The sequence below is a fragment of the Chionomys nivalis genome, chromosome 1 (genome assembly GCF_950005125.1).
Source record: "Chionomys nivalis chromosome 1, mChiNiv1.1, whole genome shotgun sequence".
NCBI lineage: Eukaryota > Metazoa > Chordata > Mammalia > Rodentia > Cricetidae > Chionomys > Chionomys nivalis.
In genome coordinates, this window is record NC_080086.1 from 167,547,979 (window position 1) to 167,571,803 (window position 23,825).

Consider the following 23,825-nt stretch of genomic DNA (forward strand, 5'->3'; position numbering starts at 1 on the left):
TTATTTAAATTTGTTTCTAAACTATATAATGTTAAGCCATATGTTCATATTTCAACCATTCTGCAGAAACTTGCTTTAACTCGGCTTTGGATAGTCTTTTAGTTCATGGTATAAATTAATATCAGGACTATTTAGTGGACTTCTTGCTCAGCATACTAGGTTCTGTCTTCAGTTCCACATAAAACCAGGTATGTGTATGCCTATGGTCCCTTCATTCAGACCTCCAGTCTGAGCTACATGAGACCCTGACTCATTAATTAATGGATAGGATGGATGGATAGATGGGTTAAACCAACACCAATGCTCCGTAAAATGATAGTTAACTTTTATTAAACATTTTGCTCTGTATTAAGCATTATACCGCATACTATTTATCCCCACAGTTGAACTTTAACCATTGTGGAGCGTACAGATATTTTCACTCTAGCTTACTGTTAAGGATCTAAGGTTTAGGAAGTGAGTAGTCTCTGGTCCTGGAACTACATGGAATAGTTGGAACACTGTCCATTCTCCTCCAGGGGTCTTAAGATACCATGTGCCTGTCTTTATATGTATATATTTTAAGTCGCTGTTGGAACAGATGTTCCCATCAGGTGTCACATGTTCCATTCAAAAACAGCTCATATGTACTTGGTGGTTCTGTAACAAAACACCAGTGAGTGGCAGTTGTCAGAGGTTTTTAAGTACTCTTTATTTTTAAAAATCTATTCTATAATGTGTGCACAACAGCAAAATCATCCAACTACAAAACAACTCAGAAAATCAGGGAATGTCCTCACAGTAAACTATGTTTGGCTGAATTGGCGTAAATAAACAGCCTGTTGGAAGTCACTGCTTTCAATTGCCGTAGTAATGTTAACTTACAGAAAGGTTGTTTTATCATCCATTAACTCGGAAGAGGAAATTAATTTCTGGTGAAACTCGCTCTTCTAAAGAGACAGTGTATGTGCTCTATATGTTTGGGGTTTAAGTGCTTTGCTTGGCTCATCCAGTTTAATCTCCACAATAGTTCTGTGAAAGTCAAGTACTTCACTCTCTCTCCATCTTAAATTATGAAAGCACATACACACAGAACATAAATAACTTGCCTAGTATCTAGTGGTGATGAAGTGTGTATTTCTAACCCATACATCATACTGTAGGAAGAGGTAAAGAAGAAAAATAGGATTTCTGTTCCTGGAATTTGCATCCCATTGAGAAAGAAAGAATATACATGTGAAATGTGGCAAAACACTCTATACAAATGATTGCTGTGGTTTTGAGGGAGGGAAAGCTTACCATATCTGTAAAAAATGATGTGGATAAGAGAAATCTTGAATTTGCATGGACTTAGGGAATCTATCATACTTGCATTAATGAGAAGGAAGGAAAGCACTGATCTAAGTGAAAAGGATGGGAAATTGAGGCACTTGAAAGCACGGCTGGTAATGGCTATGGAATGTTAAGGCTTTGATGTCTTTATCCAGGATTTGGTGAATTGACTAAGCTAAGTTAAGTGAATAGTATTGTTATTGAGTAAATAAACTTTTAGGCATTTTGCTACTCTGTAAAATCTGAACTCTCCTTTAAAATGAAGCAAATTTGAATTAGAAGTATCACGGCACTGTAGAAAGAAAAACTATTCTTTTTTAGTTTTACATTTGATGTATAAAAAGGCCCTTATCCAAGGGTAGTTTGAAGATTAGAAATTATGTATATAGCACGGTACCAAAAATACAGAAGTTGGTCACTAGAAAAGTTAATGTCTTAACACTGCATTCCTGTTATCAAGATTAAGTCATGATCTTCTGGTAACCATGCGATGATGAGCTACTGTTTTTGGTTATAGAACACTAATATTTTCAAATTAGGTCATCTCCACACACTAAGTGGTAAGTTGCATTCATTGGAAACCATCTGCTTTTGTTCACCTTTGTCTTCCTAATGCCTGGCTGTGTGCTTGCTTTACTGTACCGCTTTAGTAAATACTGAAAGAATTAAATGATTATAAGTTTAATTTCTGATAATCATATAGTCATAGAAAATACAAAATCTTAGTACTTGAACTTAGCAGTCTTCTGTGGTTGCATATCGACAGTATGCTGACTGAACTCATTTTAGGTAATGAAAAACAATGATACATCTCATTGCATTTAGCATTATTACTTAAATTGTTTTCAGCTTGCCTAATCGTGAGTTGAGTACCATATGTTATTATGCAGACTGTGACTTCTTTACATTTCATTTTTCATTGCAAAAAAATAGAATTTTCGTAAAACTCAAGTTTTTATAGAAACTTTAAAAAAAAACAGATGCCTCGTTTTGTTTCCCTCTTCAGTCTCTTATAAATGTTGTTTTTATTTGGCTGCTCTGACAAGGGAGAAGATGTTAACCGGACACTAGAAGGTGGAAGGAAGCCTCTTCATTACGCAGCAGATTGTGGACAGCTGGAAATCCTGGAATTTCTGCTGCTGAAAGGAGCAGATATTAATGTATGTATTACACATATGTTAGTACTTAATGGTCTATGTATAATAGATGTCATTCTAGAAAAGTCTGTCATGTTTCAAGGAATTCTTTGCTATAGGTTTATGAGTTACTTTAAATAATATAGTCCTATACAAACCATTCTTTTTTGTTAATGAACTGTTTATTGTCTCCCCCACTTGGCTATTGCTTTTCAAGTTCTAAAGCTTGGCAAGTTACCTCTGCAGGTAGTAGATGCTGTCTATCATGTAATGGAGCATAGGACCTGGAAGTGGTAGGCTACACTAGCCTAGACCATGAGATAAATGTGACAAAGTCATTAGGCAGGAGTTGTAATTTCAGGATTTTAGAAAATCGATTAGATGATAATAATAGTGAAAGAGATAACTTTTTAATATATCAGTTGACCCAACTTGGCTGTCTAGTCTTGTCTCCTTATTGGTATTTTTACCTCCTCCTCCCTTTCTGAACCACACTGGTGTTTCTACAATAGTGGAGAAGCTAGGTGTGGAGAAACTAGTCACATAAGGGGCAGATAAAAGATTCGAGTTTAGGTCAGATTTCCTCTCCACGCTGATTGCCAAGAGAAGACACTATGCATGTACTTTTGCTTCTTGATAACTTTTAAAATGACTGGAAACTTGTAATTTTTTTACAGAAGGAAAAATGGTATTAATTTTGAAATAGTCATAAGAATTCCCTAGTTAGATATAGAAAGAAGATTTAAAAAGAAGAAAAGTACATAAAATTATCTCTTTGATGTCTATAGGCTCCAGATAAACATCATATTACCCCTCTTCTGTCTGCTGTCTATGAGGGTCATGTTTCCTGTGTGAAATTGCTTCTGTCAAAGGTAAGGTCAATGTTCATTTTATCACTTATTTTAAAAACCCTCATTGCTTTGAAACTAAACTAAGTGTGACTGCAGACACAGAAATTGAGATCTAGAACAGTGTTAGTTATAATTGCTGGCTACAGACTGTTTGCTTCCAGTTTGTGATGGTTAAAGTGCTTGGTCTAGTTTCCTTCTTAAAAAAATCTTGTTAAGTAAAAGAAGTCAACTAAAGTAAGCAAGCATTAATGGCATAAAAAATGTTACCATGGCCGGGTGGTGGTGGGCGCACGCCTTTAATCCCAGCACTTGGGAGGCAGAGGCAGGTGGATCTCTGTGAGTTCAAGACCAGCCTGGTCTACAAGAGCTAGTTCCAGGACAGGCTCCAAAACCACAGAGAAACCCTGTCTTGAAAAAACCAAAAAAAAAAAAAAAAAAGGTTACCATGAATGAGTAAATTTGCATCCTGGTACAGGTGATAGAGCACACTTTAACAGAGGTTTGGAATTTTACACTTTATTTTCTGTAGTCTATACTGAGGAAGATCAGAAGTGCTTAAGAGCTCTCTAGTTTGTTGATATCATTGAGGCAGTGATGAGTCTGGGAGTTTTCTGATGTTTTTGTCTTTGTTAATACACAATAAGAGTACAGGATCCAGCCTTGGGAGTAGCTAATTACTAACAACCATTTTAGCTGTTATATTCTATAAGGGAAGAAATTTCTATAGAGTAAGTCACCAAGTTTGCATTTTATGACCATACACTGACTCATTTCCACTTGGGATCTTAGATTACAGCCTGCTAAAAGAAAGCAGTAAGGAAAAAGAAAAAGAAATTAAAATTAGTAAGTGTGTATATATAAAGATTTGTCAAGTCCTGATGGAAAATATTTATGTAATCCGTAGAGAATAGTTTTTATTGTAACTAAGACTAAAGGTGGGCTTTGCACATGCTGCTTGAGTTTCAATATAATAGAGAGAACTGGGGAAGATAAACACTTGTATTAACACTTATTCAGTATCTCCTTAGAGCTCTACAGTGCGTCCTTAACACTGGTGTTGAGTTCTACTCTTAGATCCATATCAAAAAAATAACTAGGTAAATGTGTGGTTAAGAGCATTGCCTGCTCTTCCAAAGGTCGTGAGTTCAATTCCCGGCAACCACATGGTGGCTCACAACCATCTGTAATGAGGTCTGGTGCCCTCTTCTGGCCTGCAGACATACAGACAGAATATTGTATACATACTAAATAAATAAATAAATAAATTTTTTTTAAAATGCCTTTGGAATTAATCAGAGCAGTTTGTGAGGCATGGAACGTACCTATATCTATAGATAGAAAGAGATGCAGACTTATGTTTAATTGCTGAGCTGATAAATTAGAAAAATGCAGAGATCCACAGATATCAGGCTTCTATTTCAAGACTGAGATCTAACCACATGTGCTTGCTTCCCACTTTTTTTTGGAGGGGTTATTTGTTGGTTTGGGGGTTTGTTTGTTTATTATGTGTGTGGGGGATGTTTCTCCCAACTGACAAAAAGACTTTTTTAATTAATGAACTAATGCCTTATAGTGGATCATACAAAGGGGATTCATTAAACATTAGATAAGGAATGGTAGTGAAGCCGGGCGGTGGTGGCGCACGCCTTTAATCCCACTACTCGGTAGACAGAGGCAGGTGGATCTCTGTGAGTTCGAGGCCAGCCTGGTCTACAAGAGCTAGTTCCGGGAGAGGCACCAAAGCTACAGAGAAACTCTGTCTCGAAAAACCAAAAAAAAAAAAAAGAAATGGTAGTGAACCCTTAAAACATAGAAAGCAAAGAAAGTAGATTCAAAGAAAACATTTTCAACTGTATTCTAGATAGGATTTTTACCAAAGGTAAGAGCTGATCCAAGGCTGCTCCTCGCCCAGAGGTACAAAATGTTCACTAAGACCAGAGAATTGGTAAAGTGAGTGTGTGATATTGACACCCATGAGAGTAGTGACTAATAACACAGCATCGAGTGATATAAGGGCCAAGCTCATTGTGGTTCAGCCTGTTTTTATCAAAGCAAAAATAGACTCTGTAATCATGTGTCATTTAGAATTATAATTAGCTCAGTTGAATGAAGTTCTCCTTTTTGCCCTAAAAAGTCCTTACCAGGAAATTCTTTGAACTGTAAGCACTGAATATCAATGCTATAAAAATATAGGTAGGTCTCCTGTAATCTCAGCACTTGGGTAGTGGAGGCAGGCTAAAGAGTTCAGGACCAGACTGAGCTACATGAGACCCTAACAAGCATAACCATGGATTAGGGCTAGGGTACCAGTGTTCTGTGCCTTTGCAAACCATGTGGTCTTAGTCATAATTTTGTGATAACAGCTCCATATATTCCATCGAGTAGGAAGTAAAATATCATTTACAAAAACAAGTATTTAGACTTTAGTTTGCCGTCCAGCCCCCACTGTAGCTCACAAGTACTTTGGATTTTATAGTAAGCATCATTCTAAAGCCTTAACTTGAGTGACAAGGTGGTTCTTCCAAACTTGAATGTGCATCAGCTTGGACTTGTTAACACTTAACTCTTGGAAACAAATGTAGCCAAACAAGAGTTCACAAAACACTGATCTGGGTCTCCATGGTTCATTGCTAAACTCTTGTGATTCATATTTCAAGTGTCAAAGTGATAGCATGAGTACATTATTTGAAGAGGATCGATGGTAAAACCATATTTTTTTTTTACCTCTACTATTTTTAGCAAATGGGCTTTTATAAGCCCCAAACTCAGTTTTTTCAAGTTATATATGTTACTTTCAAGGTTAAAAAAAAAAAAATACACCAAGAGAAATATTACTAGTTTGCCGGTAGCAGCTTTACAATGTTACGTTCAACATTTCTTACATCATTTACCAGGTACTAAATTTTCTACATTATTACTTGTTAAAAATCCCTTATAATTTATATAATTTTTTATAGTTTATATAAGTGATAATAAAGGATTTTTAAGTAGTTCAGTATCCTTGTTCTTTAATCCTAAGGGAAAAAAAATCATTTCTAAATCTGTTAGTATAAGGTGTTATAGAAAAATACCCTTAATATACCTACCCTAAAAATACCCTACTTCTGTTACCGGCCACTATTAAATGTTACTTTTTTGTGATAAACTGATAGTCAGCAGACGACATTGCTTATGTGGTATGCACTGCTGTTAAAAATAATAGGAGCTAGGCAAGGTGAGTTATTCCTGTAATCCCAAAACTCAGAACGCAAACAGGAAGATCTGGGGCCAGCCTGGGCTATAGATCAGAACTGTCTCAAGCAGCCAAAACAAACAAATAAGGTAGGAATCCGAAGCCCTTTAAATAAACATGTTACATCCCAATAACGTAAGTTTCAAAGCACTATATTTTTACTGAATCTTAGATTATAAAAACAGACATCATATTTAATTTGTTTTCCTAAACCATCATTCTGTTACTAATTATATTTAACATTTTGGGGGCTTTATCTTCCAGGAAGACGTCCAAAAGAAACTTATTTTCCTTTCTTTCTTTGCTTCGTACTGTGGCAAAGAACTGACCTCCTTAAGAAGTCTACTTGTAAATAGAGTGGGAGGGTGGGAGGGGAATCATAACAATCCATTATTGTACAGCTCTAATTTTAATGATTCATGATTATTTGGATCACTCTGTAATCTGTTTCTCTCATTTGTTAAGATTTAAACAAAATAATCTGCTAAGCAAATAGAACCATCTTCTCTGTTAACAAGAACTTTTATTGTTTTTATTGAGCTATACATTTTTCTCCACTCCCCTCCCTCCCCCTTCCTTCTACCCTCTCCCGTGACCCCCCATGCTCCCAATTTACTCAGGAGATGTTGTCTTTTTCTCTTTTGTAGATCCATGTATGTCTCTCTTAGGGTCCTTTTTGTTGTCTAGGTTGTCCGGGGTTGTGGACCTAGGTTGTTTCTTTTTCCTTTACTTTATGTCTAGAAACCACTTGTGAGTGAGTACATATTATATTTGTCTTTCTGAATCTGAGTTACCTCACTCAATATAGTTTTTTCCATCTCATTTGCCTGAAGATTTTGAGATGCCATTATTTTACTGCTGTGTAGTGCTCCATTGTAAATGTCCCACATTTTCTTTATCTGTTCTTCAGTTGAGGGGCATCAAGGTTGTTTCTAGGTTCTGGCTGTTATGAATAATGCTGCTATGAATATAGCTGAGCACATGTCCTTGTGGTAAGATTGAGCGTCTTTTGGATAGATACCCGACAGCAGTATTGCTGGTAGATTGTTTTCCTAATTTTCTGAGAAATCTCCATACTGATTTCTAAAGCAGCTGTACAACTTTGCACTCCCATCAGCAATGGAAGAGTGTTCCCTTTACCCTACATCCTCTCCAGCATAAGCTGTCATCGGTTTAACAAGAATTTTTTATTATTGTTGTTGTTTAAACTAACTTATAAATGTAGTGGGTCTCCATATGTACTTGTTGTAGTTGATGCTCTCCCTACCCTCTTCTCTTCCTCTCCATGTTCCTTGTCTGCACTTAATCCCTTCCCCACCAGTGTTCTCGGCTTCCACTGTCATCACCTGTCTTCCTTCTACTATTCTTCTCAGCCTTTGTCCCTTAAATTCTTTTTGTTCTATCTTGTGGCCCTTTGTTTCTGGACCTCTGTACATACTCATTCTCACATACAACAACAAAAAATTTTGAGCCAGGAGCCACATTAGAGAAAGAACATTTCCTGTTCATCTTTCTGAGTCTTGGTTCTATCCCTGGACTTTGCAGTTCCTGCTATTGATGTTTTTAACAATATGGTTTTTGCTTTTGCTTTTTTTTTTTTTTTTTTACAAGCAGCCTCTTGGGCATGAAACTTTCAAGTCCCTCACAACGTCGTCACCAGTAAAGCAGCAGGTGTATTTTGTGACTTGAGCTGAGAATTAGATATATAAGATTAAGGAAGGACTGGGAATCCCTTTGCAGCATAAGCAAATAGGTGAGCCAAAATTATTCACTAACTTAAGCCACAGTTAATGATTATTTGAAACCTAAAAATTTCTGTAGAAGTGTTGGAAGTTTGGCTTCAAATAATATTTAGGGCCTCTGACTCTCAAAGAATCCAACATTCCCTTCCCAGTTGCCTTATTTTAAGAGGAGATTGCATCATAAAGAGACTAGCAAAAAATTGACCTAGGAATAACTAAAGAACTGTTACAATAGGTTTATTAATCTCTTAAACAAATGTACCCTTTAAGTTCAATATTTTCATCCAGTCAGCTCTTTGAAGCTGGAGCACATCATTATTTCAGATGGTTTCTGCTAGTGACAGGTGCTGTATGTTACAGCATCTCCTCAATCCTGCTTCCCAGGAGATCTGGTTTGAACACATTCTTTAACATCTCATTGTAAGTTTACTCTATTGGAACATGGGCCAGTCCATCAGAGCATAAGATAACTCACATCTAAGTAACACTTTCAAAGTGCAAGTACTGTTTTTAAAATTTAAAGTAGATCAGGCCACTTAATTTATCCCAACAATCCTGTGAAGTAGGAATGTGGAAAGGGTGGGTTTTATTGTTAGGAAAAACTGTACATAAGAGTGAGTAAACTCACCCCAGGTTCACACAGATGGTTTAAACAAAATGACATGAGCTGTCTAATTGATAATGAGTAAGAATTTAGTTGACTCTTGGCTTTAAAGGCTAAGAAGTATGAATATATGCTACACATAACTTTCAAGAGCCATTGTACTACATCATCTTTTGTCACATTGACAAACAGGAGTGACTGTCACAAGGCCACACATTCAAGCCATATCGGGTGTGGACATTGAAACTAGCCCAGCTCCAGTGACCCTCTGTAACCACCACATTGCAGCCAAGTGTGCTGTGTGTGTAAGCTATTTGCTACACTGCAATTTGTCAATAAATACTGACTACTCAGGATTTGATAGACTTAGCAGACTTGAGAAAACTTACTGCTGCAAGAATTAGGGGTCCCTGAAACATGCTTCCTGAAAGAACTTTGTTTCAAGGATCAGCACCCCTTTAAAATGTAGGATGTTCCAACTACTAGAAGAGCTCAGTACTGAATGTCCTTGGAGAAAACAGTTGAAAGATGCATTTGTACTTATTTCATCCTATTTGTGGGGGAAAAAATCATGTGAAACCTTCAAATGTTCTTTTTATTCTTCTTAACCAAAATAAGGTTTACTTTAGAGACATTAACATCTAATTTCACAAGGAGTAACAGAACAAATTCATATCATTATATCTGCAACTAGAAATGGATAGTAGTCACTTTGTTCAAATAAGAAATAAAATCAAATGTAAGGTTGTGCAACATTGCACTTACGTGTTTGTGGACGGGGTGGGGGGAGGATCCTCCAGGTGTGAGTTGAGGTAGCTACTTGGAATGCTTTTGAAATACTTGACTCTTGAAAGCTAAGTGAGGTTGAAACTAGAGGGAATCATCAGTAAAGTACTTGCTGTGCAAACATAAGGCCCTGAGTTCAGATTCTCAGTACCTACATAAAAGCTGGATATAGCAGTGCTCAATTGTAGTCTCAGTTGCTGGGGAAATGGACATAAGAGAATCCCTAGAGCTCAGTAGCCAGCCAGACTAGCCCTTTGGTGAGCTCCAGGGTTAGTGAGAGCTCTGTCTCCATAAAATAAAGTAGAGCACAGTTAAGGAAGACACACAACATTGACCTCTGGTATCTGAGCATACATATACATACATAAAACACACACACACCAAATTTTAAAAGTTAAGAGTTTGTTGGAGTTGATTAGGTAGGAAGAAAAAAAAAACAGAACAGCTGAGACAATAGCAACAACACTTCGCCCACCAGGTGAATCAAAACTTTGAGCTATACTGTAGTTAATGTATGTCATTCTCCATTGTACAGTGAGTATACTGTTTCAGGAAGAGTAGTGCAGATGGAGACTCTTAGCCATAAAATTCAGAGACATACATTGAAGTTCTGGATCCATAGTTTAAAAACCAGTAAATCAGCCAGGCAGTGACACTTGGGAGGCAGAGGCAGGCAGATCTCTGTGAGTTCGAGGCCAGCCTGGTCTACAAGAGCTAGTTTCAGGACATCCAGGGCTGTTACACAGAGAAACCCTGTCTTGAAACAAAACAAAAAACAAAAAAAAAACAACAACAAAAAAAAAAACAGTTAATCAGTGAAAGTAGTGGTCATTCTATTTTTAGTATAGTGCTTGCTCCCTGATAGATGTGTACATTTGATCCTTTCCTGTGCCAACTAGATTGTGAAGTAGAAGAAACTGTTTCCCTCTCCTCAGTGCCCTACAACATAATAAACAATTTCGATGAAGGGCCAGATAGTAACATATAGTCCCTGTCATGAACCACTCACTCATCTCTGCCACCATAGCACCAAAGCAGCCATAAACTACTTACAAACAAGTGAGTGGCTAGAAGTTTTAATTAGCAAAACTACATCTGACACTTAATAGAAGCTCAGTCAATGTTTGTTGAATTAACTTACAAATTGTCTTTAATTTTTTTCCTGAGCACTGATGATGTAGTTCAGTAGTATAGCACTTGCCTTAAGTACACAGGTCTTTGAGTTTGATTACTCACACACACACACACACACACACACACACACACGGGTTGGGGGAAGAGGATGTGTTTTCCCAGGCTTCAACAGATGAGATGATACATCCTGTCTCTGCATTTTACAAGGTTCTGTACTTCTTATAAGACACACAATTAAGTTGCAAATATCTCAAGGGAACTATGTCTCATCCTAACATTTTTGCAAAAAAAGCCATGGGTAATTTTCTACTAAATATGGCACAGAATACAGGACTTATAATCGGAAGCTCTGACTGATCCTAAACAAGTTTCTTATCTCTCTGAACTTAAGAACCCCAATATATAAATAGTTAACAGTGCCCTACTTCATAACACTAGTGAGAGAAAAACAGTAACATTTGTCTATGATATATTAAAAACCCCAAATTACCAAAATGTAAGGGTCATAATAATGTATTAAATTAAAATTCATGGAACTACTACTGTGTAAGCTGTCCTTACATTGTGTATCTAGGATTAGTATGCAACTTAAATGTGCTGTCAAGTCCTGTACCAATAAATATAATTTTACAATGTATGTAGTTTACGTATTTGGATAGTTGAAATTTTCTTTTTCTCCGTTTTATTATGTATACAGTGCTCTGTCTGTCTATATGGTTACTGGCCAGAAGAGGGCACCAGATCTAATTACAGATGGCTGTGAGTCACCATGTGGTTGCTGGGAACTGAACTCAGGACCTCTGGAAGAGCAGTCAGTGCTCTTAACCTGTGAGCCATCTCTCCAGCCCCTTTGGATAGTTTTTAATGTCACTAAATACCTCCAAAATGGAACAGTATCTGTAAGGTCCTTGGCAGTGGTAATATTTAAATACACATTCAAACAGTTGAAAGTTTCTCCGATTTGCAGTATTCTGATACTGTAGGAAATGGTGGCACATACTTAGATTGGATGATAGGAAAGGGAAGTTGGATGCAGATGTTTACTGCAGTAAGAGACTGATGTGACTAAGAATATGTCCAGCAAGGGTACAGCGTTCCTAAGTGTGCAGTTACACCATGTGACAGGCATGATTTTTTTCATTAAACCACTATGTAATAATAAGCATTAGTGACTATGAGTCACTGTCCAAGATGTCAGGTTCCAGAGATGACTACAATAAGGACCCTGTCATAATGGAATGCCACCTAAGTCTGAAAAGTTGTCTGTTACTCCAGTGAGTAATAAGAGGAGTAGGGCTCAGTTGTGAGTAGCAGAACCTCCTATTACAGGACTCTACACAAGACTGTGTCTCAGCATGAGCTGTCTAATGGTAACAGTCCAAGGCCCGGCCACTGGCTCTACTTTCTATATATATATATGAATGTCATCAACCACCTTCTGTACCCTTCCAGCCCTGTGTAACCTGTTATGGTTACAGAATGAGTATTGCACCTGCAGAGATTATCTAAGTTTGGAAAGGAAGAAGGGAAAGAGGTGAGAATGTTCTTCTGGGCTTTTACTGAAAAAAAGGAAGTAATGCATGACTGAAGCTTTAATTATATCAGATGGTGACCTCTAGCTTGAAGGGAGCCTGAGAATTCCATTTCTTTTCGACTCTGTAAAGAAAAAACAGAGATAAAGAAGTTTTACTGGCCTTCGAGAGAGCCAGGAGGTAGTGTTCAGCTCAGTATGATAGACAGCATGTCATGGACAAACAAACAGGAGCCAATTGCCTGGGATATTTAGAAAGACTTCATAGAATGTAATAACTAAATAGGAGTTAATTATTGAGTAGAGAACAAACAAAGTTTTTTGTTCCTTTACATTTTTTAGTTGGTGGGATATTTAATATCAAATAAAGGAAAATAAATGGTTTTCATTTAAGCACCAGGAATATATAGAAGAACCAAGTGAGTGCATACTCAGACCTCATGGACCCCATGTTCTAAAGGCAGAAATTTTAATTTCAGATAAGTACAAGTACTTCAGAAAAGAAAGAAAATGCCTCGGTAATGTTAAAAAAAAATTAAGTATTTGAGGGTATATGTTTCTCTTAGGTCAAGTAAACATAGCATAATTAAATATTTCTTTGAAGATTTATCATCACCAACATCATCCTGTTTGGGGCCTTTCCAAGGCGTTGAAAATGCAAAGACTAATAGGATTGGCTCCTGCTATCAACATATTTACTGTGGTAAAGGAACTAGTGTGTAAGAAAAGATGTCAGATTGATTTTAGGATATGTTGAATTTGGGGTATTTGTGAGGCTCGATATAAATTGCAAAGCAGATAAATAGGGAGGGAAGGTGAGGCTTAAGTTCAAGGTAGATGTTCAGGGCAGAGATAAAGGAAAACAGATACATTAAACAGCAAGTGTTAGGAAAATATTTTGATTGATTGCTTGGACAAGAGCTCATACGTAAGAGGGGGGAACTGAACAAAGAAGTCAGATATGCTCTTGAAGTCCAGGGAAGGGTAGAAAGGGTAGCGTTAAAATACCATGTACCAAAAAAATTAAAAAAATAAAAAATAAAAAAAAAAATAAAATACCATGTACCACTAACAGCTCTTAGGTCAGCCAGCAGGAGCTGGGAAGCTTAGAGAGTGTCGTGAGAATCTTTATAAGGGAACTGAGGTGTCATTCAAGCCAGAAACATCAATTAAAGAAGTCTCGGGTACATGATGGAGACACCAGGAATTGCAATAGGTTTTCTGGAAGCTACAGTGTGGGCTAGAAAGTATTTAGCAAGAAATGAGAGTAATGTTGTAGTTTGCTTTCTATTACTTTGATAAACACCATGACCAGGAGCAACATAGGGGAGGAAATGTTTATTCAGCTTACACTTCCAGGTCATCATCAAGATGTCAGAGCAGGCTCAAAAGCAGGAACTGAAGCAGAACCATGGAGGGAGGAACACTGCTTTCTAACTGTCTCTCGGGCTCATGCTCAATTAGCTTTTTTGTATGACTCAGCCCCATCAGCCTAGGGATGATATCACCCAAAGCAGTGAAGATAATCTCTCATAGACATCACCACAGGCAACCTGGTCCAGGCAGTTGAGTTTCCTTTTCTCAGGTGACTCTAGGTATGTCAAGTTGACAAGATTAAGTAGATTGCTTGAGGGTTTTGTTGTTGTTGTTGTTGTTGTTGTTGTTGTTGTTACTTTCTTCATTCTCATTTATGAGGATGCCACTAAAGACTCTTAGGAAGGTGAATTGTCAGCATTATGTTTGAGAAAGATCACCCACATACTGCATGCTGCAAGATAAAGAAGTTAAACCAAGTAAGAAACTATTGCATCTAAATGTTGAGAAGATGCTAAAAATAAGGGTAGCAATGGAGAAGGTAGTTGGGAAATACTAAGATAGTGCAGCCTTAACAATTGGTTAGGTGGAAAGTCTACAAGAAAGGCTTCATAATGTGCTCACATTCCTGGTAAGTTCTCCTTGAAAAGGAGTGAGCGTGTAGGGAGAGATTACAGGCTTGTTTCGGGATATGTTGTCCAGCGTGGGAATAAAGGTTGGATGTACCTGAGATAACTAATGAAAAGATCTGAACAAGTGTTGCAAGTCTATAATAAATGGGGAATATATACAGGACAACAAGAGAGGGTGGAAAGGAGTTGAGCAAAAGGAATGAGGGGCAGGCCAAACAGCAGAGAATATAAAGATCCTGTTTTGAGAGTGGGTGTATTGAGTTAGGAGTTTAACTGTCCCCACTGCTCAGATACGTTAACACCCAGAGAACTCAGCATTTAGAGAGCAATACTACCTTATTCCAAAGTATTTTTAGAACACTTTAGGTCAGTTGCCAGTTGTGTGCTATGTCTTATTTTTCCTCTTCCTTTTTGTCTTAGAATTTTGTCTTTTACTTTATTGTACAGGTTTACTCTAACAGTAACATAAAGGCTCAGAAGTTTGTTGTTTGAAAATGAACGAATGAGATTGAGAAGCCTCTGGCTGTTGGTATAGCGCTGTCCTGGACTCTTTACAGCTCCTTGTTTGGAGGTCTGCACAGAGTTGCATTGTGGAATAACAAGATGGCAAAGGATAGTAGTTGCTGCATGCCACAGTAAGCAGTGCTTACCTCAATAACTAAACATTGTTAGTACATTTTAACTTTGACCATCAACATACACACAGGTTTTACAGACCAAATTTGGCAAATGAAAAGATCCGCAGGGAGAATGACAAAGTCAGGAGATTATCTAATAATACTACTTTATGGGAAATGATACACTGTCAAAATGTATGAAGAAATCTAGATTCAAATAACTTTAAGTTTGTGAAGCAACAAAATGATACTATAAGAAAATGGGAGTCTGAATGAGGAAGGAAGAGGCTATGTGGTAAGTTAAGACTCCTCTGTCTCTGTAGCAGGAAATCAAAAGATAAAAGTTAAAGCTGGTAACTCAAATAGGAACAGGAATATATTATGTAAAGCTATGGAAATTATCACATAACTAAAAATGAATGCACAAAAATGGCTTGCTTCCTAAAGATATACCCAAATTCTCCAGTAACTTCATTAGTCTTTAAAAAAAAAAAAAAACACTTTCCTTAATATTCTCACCCATGTTGACAAATTGATATATTTTTATGTTATTTATTGGTACATGTTTTGTGTTATGTTATTATTTTAAGTTTATTTAAAATACTAGCATTTAGTTGTATCTGGCCTATAGAATTATAAGTATTTTGTCGACTAAATGTTGGCATAATAGAAATTCACTCTAATAGGAACCTTTTGAAAAGCTGTTGGGCTGGAGAGAGAATTAATGAGAGCCTGAGAAGTGGAAGCTAGGTATCTTGGGGTTTTGAGGAGCAGGAATCTTTCAGGTGTTTCATCTAGGTGAGGCCACAGTTAAGTGAGCTTCAATTCCTCTTGGTCACCCCCACCGTTCCCCCTAGCTCCTCTGTGTGTGTGTGTGTGTGTGTGTGTGTGTGTGTGTGTGTGTGTGTGTGTGTGTGTGTGTGTGTGTTTGTCCATCCGTCCATCCATCCCATAGAGTCTAATTGGTGCTGACTATATATTCTACATATGAGGCCATCCACTAGAAAGCAGCTGACCTACCAGGAGCCATGCCCTTTAAAAAAAACTGTCTCTCCCTCTCTCCCTTCTCCAGAAACCAAGAGATATTATTGTTTTGAAACTTAGTCAGTTGGATAAATATGATAAGTAAAAGCTGGTTCACTATTTTTAATGCTGATGCTGAGTTGTTGTGGTGGTTTAAATGAAAATGAGAATGTTCCCCATAGGGTCATATTTGAATACTTGGTCCCTTGTCGGTGGAACTGTTTTGGGGAGGATTAGGAGGTGTGGCCTTGTTGAAGGAGATGTGTCACTGGAGTTTGAGATTTCCAAAACTCACACCATCCCTAGTCTTTCACTCTCACTTTGGGCTTATGGAGCAGATGTAAGATCTCAGCTATTGCTCTCGTGGCATGTCTGCTTGTAGATGGAGCTGCGGTCCTGCTTTTTGTCCTGCCAGGCTCCCACATGGCTAGCTTTACACCCGAAATAACAACACACAAACTGTATTCATATAAATACTGCCTGGCCCATTATATCTAGCCTCTTACTGGCTAATTCTCACATCTTGGTTAACCCATTTCTCTTAATGTGTGTAGCACCACGAGGTAGTGGCTTACTAGGAAAGATTTAGCATGTCTGACCTGGTGGCTGGCTCCATGGCGTCTGACCCAGAGAGGAGAGGCATGGCAGTTACCTCACTTCCCTCTTCCTCCCAGCATTCTGTTCTGTCAACTCCACCCACCTAAGGGCTGCCTATCAAATGGCCAAGGCAGTTTCTTTATTAACCAATGAAATCAACACAAAACAGAAGACCCTCCCATATCACCTACTCTTATTGCTTTCTTTTATAAGTTGCCTTGGTCATGTGTTTCTTCACAGCAATAGAGCAGTACCCAAGACAGTTGTTTTGTTTCTTAAAATGTCTAACTCCTGGAAAATAATAATGCATTTTAATTTTTTTTATCTTACTGTGTATATGTTAGTCTGAGCATGTACATGTCATAGCACAGTGCGAAGGACAGAGGACAACTTTCCAGAATTGGTTCAATCCTTCCACCAAGGATTCCAAGGATCGGAGTATAAAAGGCCTGTGCCACATAGCCACCCACCTCTGGCACTCACTGTTCTCTAGTGTGAGTTCAATTGATGAAGGTTTCCTCCTCTCTTTTCCAGGGTGCTGATAAGACTGTGAAAGGCCCAGATGGACTGACTGCCCTTGAAGCCACTGACAACCAGGCAATCAAAGCTCTTCTCCAGTAATGGATGGATGGACTGATAACTTGGGAAGAATGACTCTCCTGTGGCCTCACACTGCTGCCTGTCTGTCTGTCACTTTCTATCTGCCAGCTTCTTCAGCTAAATACTTTAAGAAGGGTGAGAGGAGAGAGAAATTCATAACAAATCAGACTACCAAGGGGGGGAAACATGTTTTGGAGGAGCAGTGGGGAATGTGATCAGGCTTTTACTGGGATTCCTGATCAAACCAGCCTCTTTTCCATTTCTAGTAAAATATACAGCTTATACCCAAGGGAGAGCAAAAATACAGTGTGGGGATCATTGGACCTTTTCAGCTCCCTAGCTAATTTATTAATTAGTGTGTTGAAGGTCTGACCATACAAGCCCAACTCTACTTATTGGGCAGCCCTAGCTGTGAACAGTAATGGCTGCTGTTATGTCAACTTAGGGTGCTGAGATAAGCAATTAGCTACAGCCTTCTGCCTTAAGAATGCACTCTCCTGGGGGTTTCTGGCTAGGTAAGAGCGCTGCTATGGTTAGTGACCAAAATCTTGAATGACTTAAATATTTTTGTGAAAGCTCAGATAAGTGGCGCACCCCTAAATTGCTGGATGACTAAACTTTGGATTTTCTCTCCCCTTTCACATCAATTTTATGTCTCGTTAGATAAAACTGACTAGTTTTATTTATAAAATGTTAAATTCTAGGAGCCTAAAGGAGGAATCATTCCAGTATGCTTATTTCTTTTTTTTCTCCTTTAGACTTAGACATTTATATAACATTGAAACACTTTGAGACTCCTGCTGGTAGTAAAAGGAGATTTAAAAATAATCATAGCCATAAACGTGTTAGTATCTTATAAAGAGAGAACAGTTGTCTCAGTACTTACAGATTGTCTTCATTTGCTGTTTGAGTGAATCAGCCTTAGTTGTGTTTGGAGAATGAAGAATATTCTTTGGGATGCCTCTCTGAGACCTACCATGGATGCTGATTTTTTTTTTTTTTTTTAGTGCACCAAAGCTATCAGTGGGGTGAGATGCACTATTTGAATAGATGGAACCTCATCCCTTCAAAAATGTGCTCGTTACCAGGTCTCCCTGAGCTGTTGATTGACTCTTGCTGGGCCAACACTGCTTCACCTCTGTAGTGTTTTTGTTTCTCTTAACAATCATGCATTGCATACAAGTGACAACTTCACAATACAGTCTGTGTTCTTAGAATACAGTGCCCTAAAATGGTGTTCTTAGGACCTGCAGAAAATTTAGACTTATCTCTAAATTTTAATTCATGAACAATAAATGATTAAAATATACCTTAACTTTGATATCCTACATTTAAAGTATTAGGATTTCTTTGACTTGCCATCCATACAGGCTTACAAAAACTATTACAGTCTTTCCTTAGCCAAGTCATGCAATAATTGAATGTACCTCAAATTTTTAAAGGGTGGGTGGGATAGGGACTTATATTCAGATTATGGATAATTAAAAAACTAATAATGATTTTTTTTTTTAAGGCAATGTAGCCTTCTATTAATAGTTAAACTATTACCACGAACAGTTAGCCTGGCTAAATAACTTTTGATCAGTTGATGGATGGTTGGTGTGTGTGTGTGTGTGTGTGTGTGTGTGTGTTCTCCCATGAACTCTTTTTTATCCTGTGGCTTTTTCACTTTCAACTAGCCTGACCCTGTAATTTTTCTATGTCCAAGAAAACAATCACGAAACAGTAGTTTAAATATTTTGGTGTATTTGGCTAACTCTGCTGTCTTAATGCAACCTACTAGAGTTGGACATCCTACACTTGATCTTAGCCAAAAGGCCACAAAGCTTAGAGTTGGACATCCTGATAGTAAGTGGAGGACACTCATCAGTCTGTAACTATCAATGTAATGGAACAGGGTGTTTTTGAGACCTTGGTTTTCACCTCCTGGCATACTGCTATTTTAAAGGCTTGAATTTTAACCCTTTACACAATTTTCGGTTTTTCTTTCAGAGTGTTTTGTTAGAGTTGGCTATTGCAGAGAATATATTGTCTTATCATTCCTAACCTTGGGTCTGCTTTCTACGGTCATTATGGTACTGAAACCATAGGATTCTTTGTACAGTTTATCCTGGTGTTCCTTGTAATGCAGTAAGAGGCTGTTTTGCCTCCCTCCCCCCCCCCCACCTTGTTGGCCATTTTGTAAACCATAGCTATGAAGTGATTGCTTGAGAAAATAGCATATAAACATAGACTAGGATAGACTGACCAGGATGATTTACAGTTTCTTTAAAAAATAAAATAAAAAATAAAAAAACTAGGTTATTTATAATGTATTTCTGAACCACTTGGCAGAGAAATTCATGACACTTAATGTTAATATTTTTGAATAAAGGAAGCTAAAATGTCTGCTTTTGGTACTACATGCATTAATAAAAGGTTAAGTTTTGTTCTCCACTAAAGTACTATTTAACATCTAGAAAAAATCTGCATGTTCTATAGTTTTATATCAGATCCATCATTTCATATGCACTGTATCAAATAAAAACAAATAATTTGCCTATTGGTGGTTAGCATACTAACAAATCCCCCACAGCTTCATGCCGGCATCTATAGATTTGAGTTCTAATACAGCACTTGCATATCCCAGCTCACCTGTCTAGAAGCAGCTGCACACGAAGAAAGGCAGTAACTGCAGCATGTGGAAGCTCAAACAAGTAGCCTTCTAGTCATTTCTTCTCCCCCCCATAACGAAGCTTCAATTTGTGTGTACTTGATTTTTTTTTTTAACTTCAGCTCAGCTGCTGTTTTCTTCATGTAATATTGTATACTTGGTTGTGTATAGAAGAAGCTGGTAAGAGTGCCCTCCTACATAAATAAGCAATTGCAGTGTTTTGCATGCAAAATTTAAAAATTTAAATTGTCCTGATTCTATTTTGTAAATGGAGAAACAATCAATCTTTCTAAGCAGTATGGAGGAAGACTAGTGCTCTGTGCATTTTTGGTATATCTGAGTTCATGGTTACACAATGTCATTCCTTTGACACAGTTGGGTTTTTCATAAGTATCCTAGTTCATGTACATCCGAATGCTAACTAATACTGTGTTTAAGTTTCGTGTTGCAAGAACAAATGGAATAAACTTGAATTGTGCTACAGATAACATGTCAGAAACATGTTTATCTCCCAGTCACTGTCGCCTTCATTCCCAGACTTCCTTCAGCTATCCAAAAAAACTTGCCTGACTTGAGGTTTTAATCTGATTTTATCCCACTTCTAGAAGAAATAAGTGGGAAAAGAAATCAAATATTAAAGACCTAATGGGAGTAGATTTTGCTCTCGTGGAGAGATTACTTCAGTATTAGTCATCTGATTCCCAGTGTTGTTGTGTACAAGTCCGGAAACCCTCCTTACTGACTGAGAACAAGACATTGCCAATAGAGCATCAGAGTTATTGACTGATGTTGAAGAAAGTAGGGTCATAGGGCTGTCTTTGCAATCCTTTCCATGGCTCTCTTAGGTTGCTGCTTGCTACTTGAAGACTTATATTTCCCAAATCAAATGACCACTTACACATTTTAGAGTATACTTTTCTGGATGAGTGATCTCTTTGAATCTCAAAACTGAGCCACATTATATATGAAATCAGTTTGTTTCTGTTGTAATCCTTGTTGATACCAGAAAACTTTTAAAAGATATCCATTAATAAAAACAAGGAAACAAAAACATTACCAGTGCTAAGATACAGCAAACGCTGTTATTGACTAGAATATAAACAGATACCTGATATGACTTTAGGTGAATGTGTTCCCAGAAAAATTTTAAGATAATTCTCATTTTAAGGTGTTGGTGGCGCACACCTTTAATCCCAGCACTTAGGAGGCATAGGCAGGTGAATCTCAGTGAGTTCAAGGCCAGCCTGGTCTACAAAGTGAGTTCCAGGACAGTCAGTGCTATACAAAAACCGTGTCTCAAAAACCAAAGAAAAAAGTGCTTCAATCTGATTAAATGCCATAAAGGAATGGAGCCCCTTCAAAAAACACTTGAAGGGCAAGCTAGTAAACATGGGTGGAAGGCATACCTCAAAGGAGTGAACTTAAAGCCAACTTGTTTTGTCTTTAGAGAGCTGCTGCACAGACCTTTCCCACTGCATAGTACACCACACTGCTCTGACTTCATCTGTCTGCAAGATCAGTGCTCTCTGAATGTGGTCCCTAGACCACATTGCCCTAACTTAGAAAGTTGGTAGAAATGCAAATTTGTCAAATCTCAGCTGAGTCTTAAGTGTCAAATTCTAGGCTGGGCCTTTGGAGTATTTTGACGCACAGGTTCTTTCAGGGAAAGAACCCTGAAAATAGCCATAGAGAAAGAAAGCATCCAATAGGAAACTCGCCAGGCATGGTTTCCCAGAGATAAGAGAATAGATGTTCATTGTAAAATGAAGTTCGCAACACAAAAAGAAAATCATCATATGAGTTTAAAGAGTGTGCTTTGGCTGAAAGAAGGTTCAACTGTGAACCTAAGGATGCAATACTGTTAGAATGATCCTTGGTTTGTTTTTGTTTTTTTAAAAAAATAATAATGTATGTCATACCAGTTGTTCTAGACAGTATTTCTGTAGTTCACCAGCCCAGAGTTATCATCTCCATAGCCAAATTCCTAAGACCTATGCTTTATCCAAGCTCCACCCCCTTTTTAGTCTCTGCAGTCCCCAAAAAGAGAGTGGTTGGGAAAGACCGTGAACCGGTGTCACGCTTCCTACCGTCAGGTCCAGCTGGGATTGCTCTCGCAGCAAACATTTTATGGCCACCAGTCTGAAGAGCATGAAGGCTGAGCTCTACCCTGCAGCGTGGAGAGTGGAACCCACTACAGTGGATGCGCGTCCACTGCCCGGGATCTCCAGGATACCCACATTGCAGAATCGCCTTCTGCTCCTGACTTGATGATGTCATTCTCACCCAGTGATCTTGTTGAAGTGTAAGTCAGATAACACACATAAGCCTTTTCAAGGCTTTTTTACTTCATTGAAATAGAGTTGTTGGGAAAAAAAAAAGTTGTCAGCAACTTGAATAGTGCTTGACCGTGGCAGACATTCCCCCTGTCCTGAGCTAAAGCTATCAGACCATTACACATGAACGTCTGAGAGACGTTTTGATTCACTGCGTACAGCTGAAGACTGAATGTTTGAGCCGTGACACTACCTGAGAGCCAGTGTTCCTGACCTTTGACCAAGAAGCCCCTGCATAAAGCTAGTACAAACCCAGATGGGTGAGATGGAAATACACAGGTCAAATGCAGGTCACCCTGCCACTGTGGGATACGCTGAAACACAGCTGTAAAGGACAGAACGGAACAAAAGGTCTACCCAGCCACCCTAGCAACCCGTGTAGCTCAACTGCTGCCACAGCAAGGACAGCCTTTATTTGTACGGTTCTGGATAGAACTCGAGGTCACATGTGGCAGTATTCATAGCAACAGCATCTTGTATAGAAGAATATAATAACTTCGAGCTAATGGACACTGATTTTGAGACCGCTACTGGGTAACTACATTTTTAAAGAATTTCCAAGTTTTTGAAGTGACAATTCTTAAGGAGTATTATGTTCTTCCTGTTGTCTTCCTGGTGTCTGATAACGATCACCATTCATCCCCTGAGCAAGCTACCAAGTCTGGGTCACAGTGGCTTGTGACTTGCTGGTCAGGTTTCTCAGATCTGAATCTTGTGAGAGTGGAATATATTCCTAAGAAATCCTCTAAGGGAACGGCCTACTCACCACTGGCAGGCAGGCAGCGAGGGTGGGAACCCTGGGGAGTTGTGCTTTAGAGCTCTGATTGTCCTAATGGAACCAAGCAGACGCTCAGCACTCCTCTTCAGGGAACTTAAAATGCCTCAGGACTCGGGGACAGGACCATGCTTGCTTAGCAAAAATGGTTTCCAATATTTGCTCTGCAAAACACAGAGGGCATGGAGAATTGATTTTTATCTTTTTCCTCCCTCTCATGACTGTACCCTTGCGTAATTCCTGTAGTTCACCTCATCTTCTGTAACTTTAAATGTCCCACGTCACTATAAATCCTCCGTAGGGACAACAGTCCATAAAAACCCCAGTGGAAATGTGGACAGTCCCCACAGGCAACAGAAGAGCTCACCAGGGCACTGTTTAATAGTCCAGAGAGAAACAAGTAATTCCTCCCCAAGACAACTGTCCTAATGTGTTTTGGTTCCACGACGCAAGTAGATGATCTTAAACACTTAAATTCCTCCACCTCCAAAGGTTTAAAGGAAGAAATATATATACAAATAAGTAAATATGAAGCATCTTTTAAAATGAGTATTACCTTTAAATTTCAAAGGACATGCCTTTAAGAGGAAGTCTAGCTGTTCAAACATCAGAGAATTTTTTAATCTAATCTTTCTCATCCAGGACAATTTCGTTTGCTGGAGTATATTTTCTCCTTCAAGATGCTCACTATTTTTTTGCTGAGTCAAAGGTATGTCTCAACAGGCCTGCTCTTAGTACTGAGCCAAAGGAAGGTAGCTGTGGTTATGAGTTTCTCTTGCCGGAGTTATCAGGGTTGAATTTGCCTGGTGCTTCCTGACGTGCTATGTTTAGAGTTTTGTCATGCTGTCAAACAACCCTTGCAATTCTTTTCTAAAACTTACATTCAGGTTTTGGCTCCAGACTTGTCTTTGAAATTGCCTGCTCATGAGAGAGGATATATGTTTTCTTCCTAAG

General features: G+C 38.3%; 1 protein-coding gene across 1 annotated transcript in view; it reads left to right on the forward strand.

Moving 5' to 3' along the window:
• Positions 1–20,256, forward strand: part of Mtpn (myotrophin) — a 34,574-nt gene extending 14,318 nt beyond the window's left edge. The window contains exons 2-4 of the mRNA XM_057787452.1: positions 2,358–2,471; positions 3,236–3,319; positions 17,045–20,256. Of these exons, the coding sequence (XP_057643435.1) occupies positions 2,358–2,471; positions 3,236–3,319; positions 17,045–17,131 (285 nt within the window). The 3' untranslated portion in view covers positions 17,132–20,256. The remainder of the gene's footprint in view (positions 1–2,357; positions 2,472–3,235; positions 3,320–17,044) is intronic.
• The last annotated feature ends 3,569 nt before the right edge of the window (positions 20,257–23,825 follow it).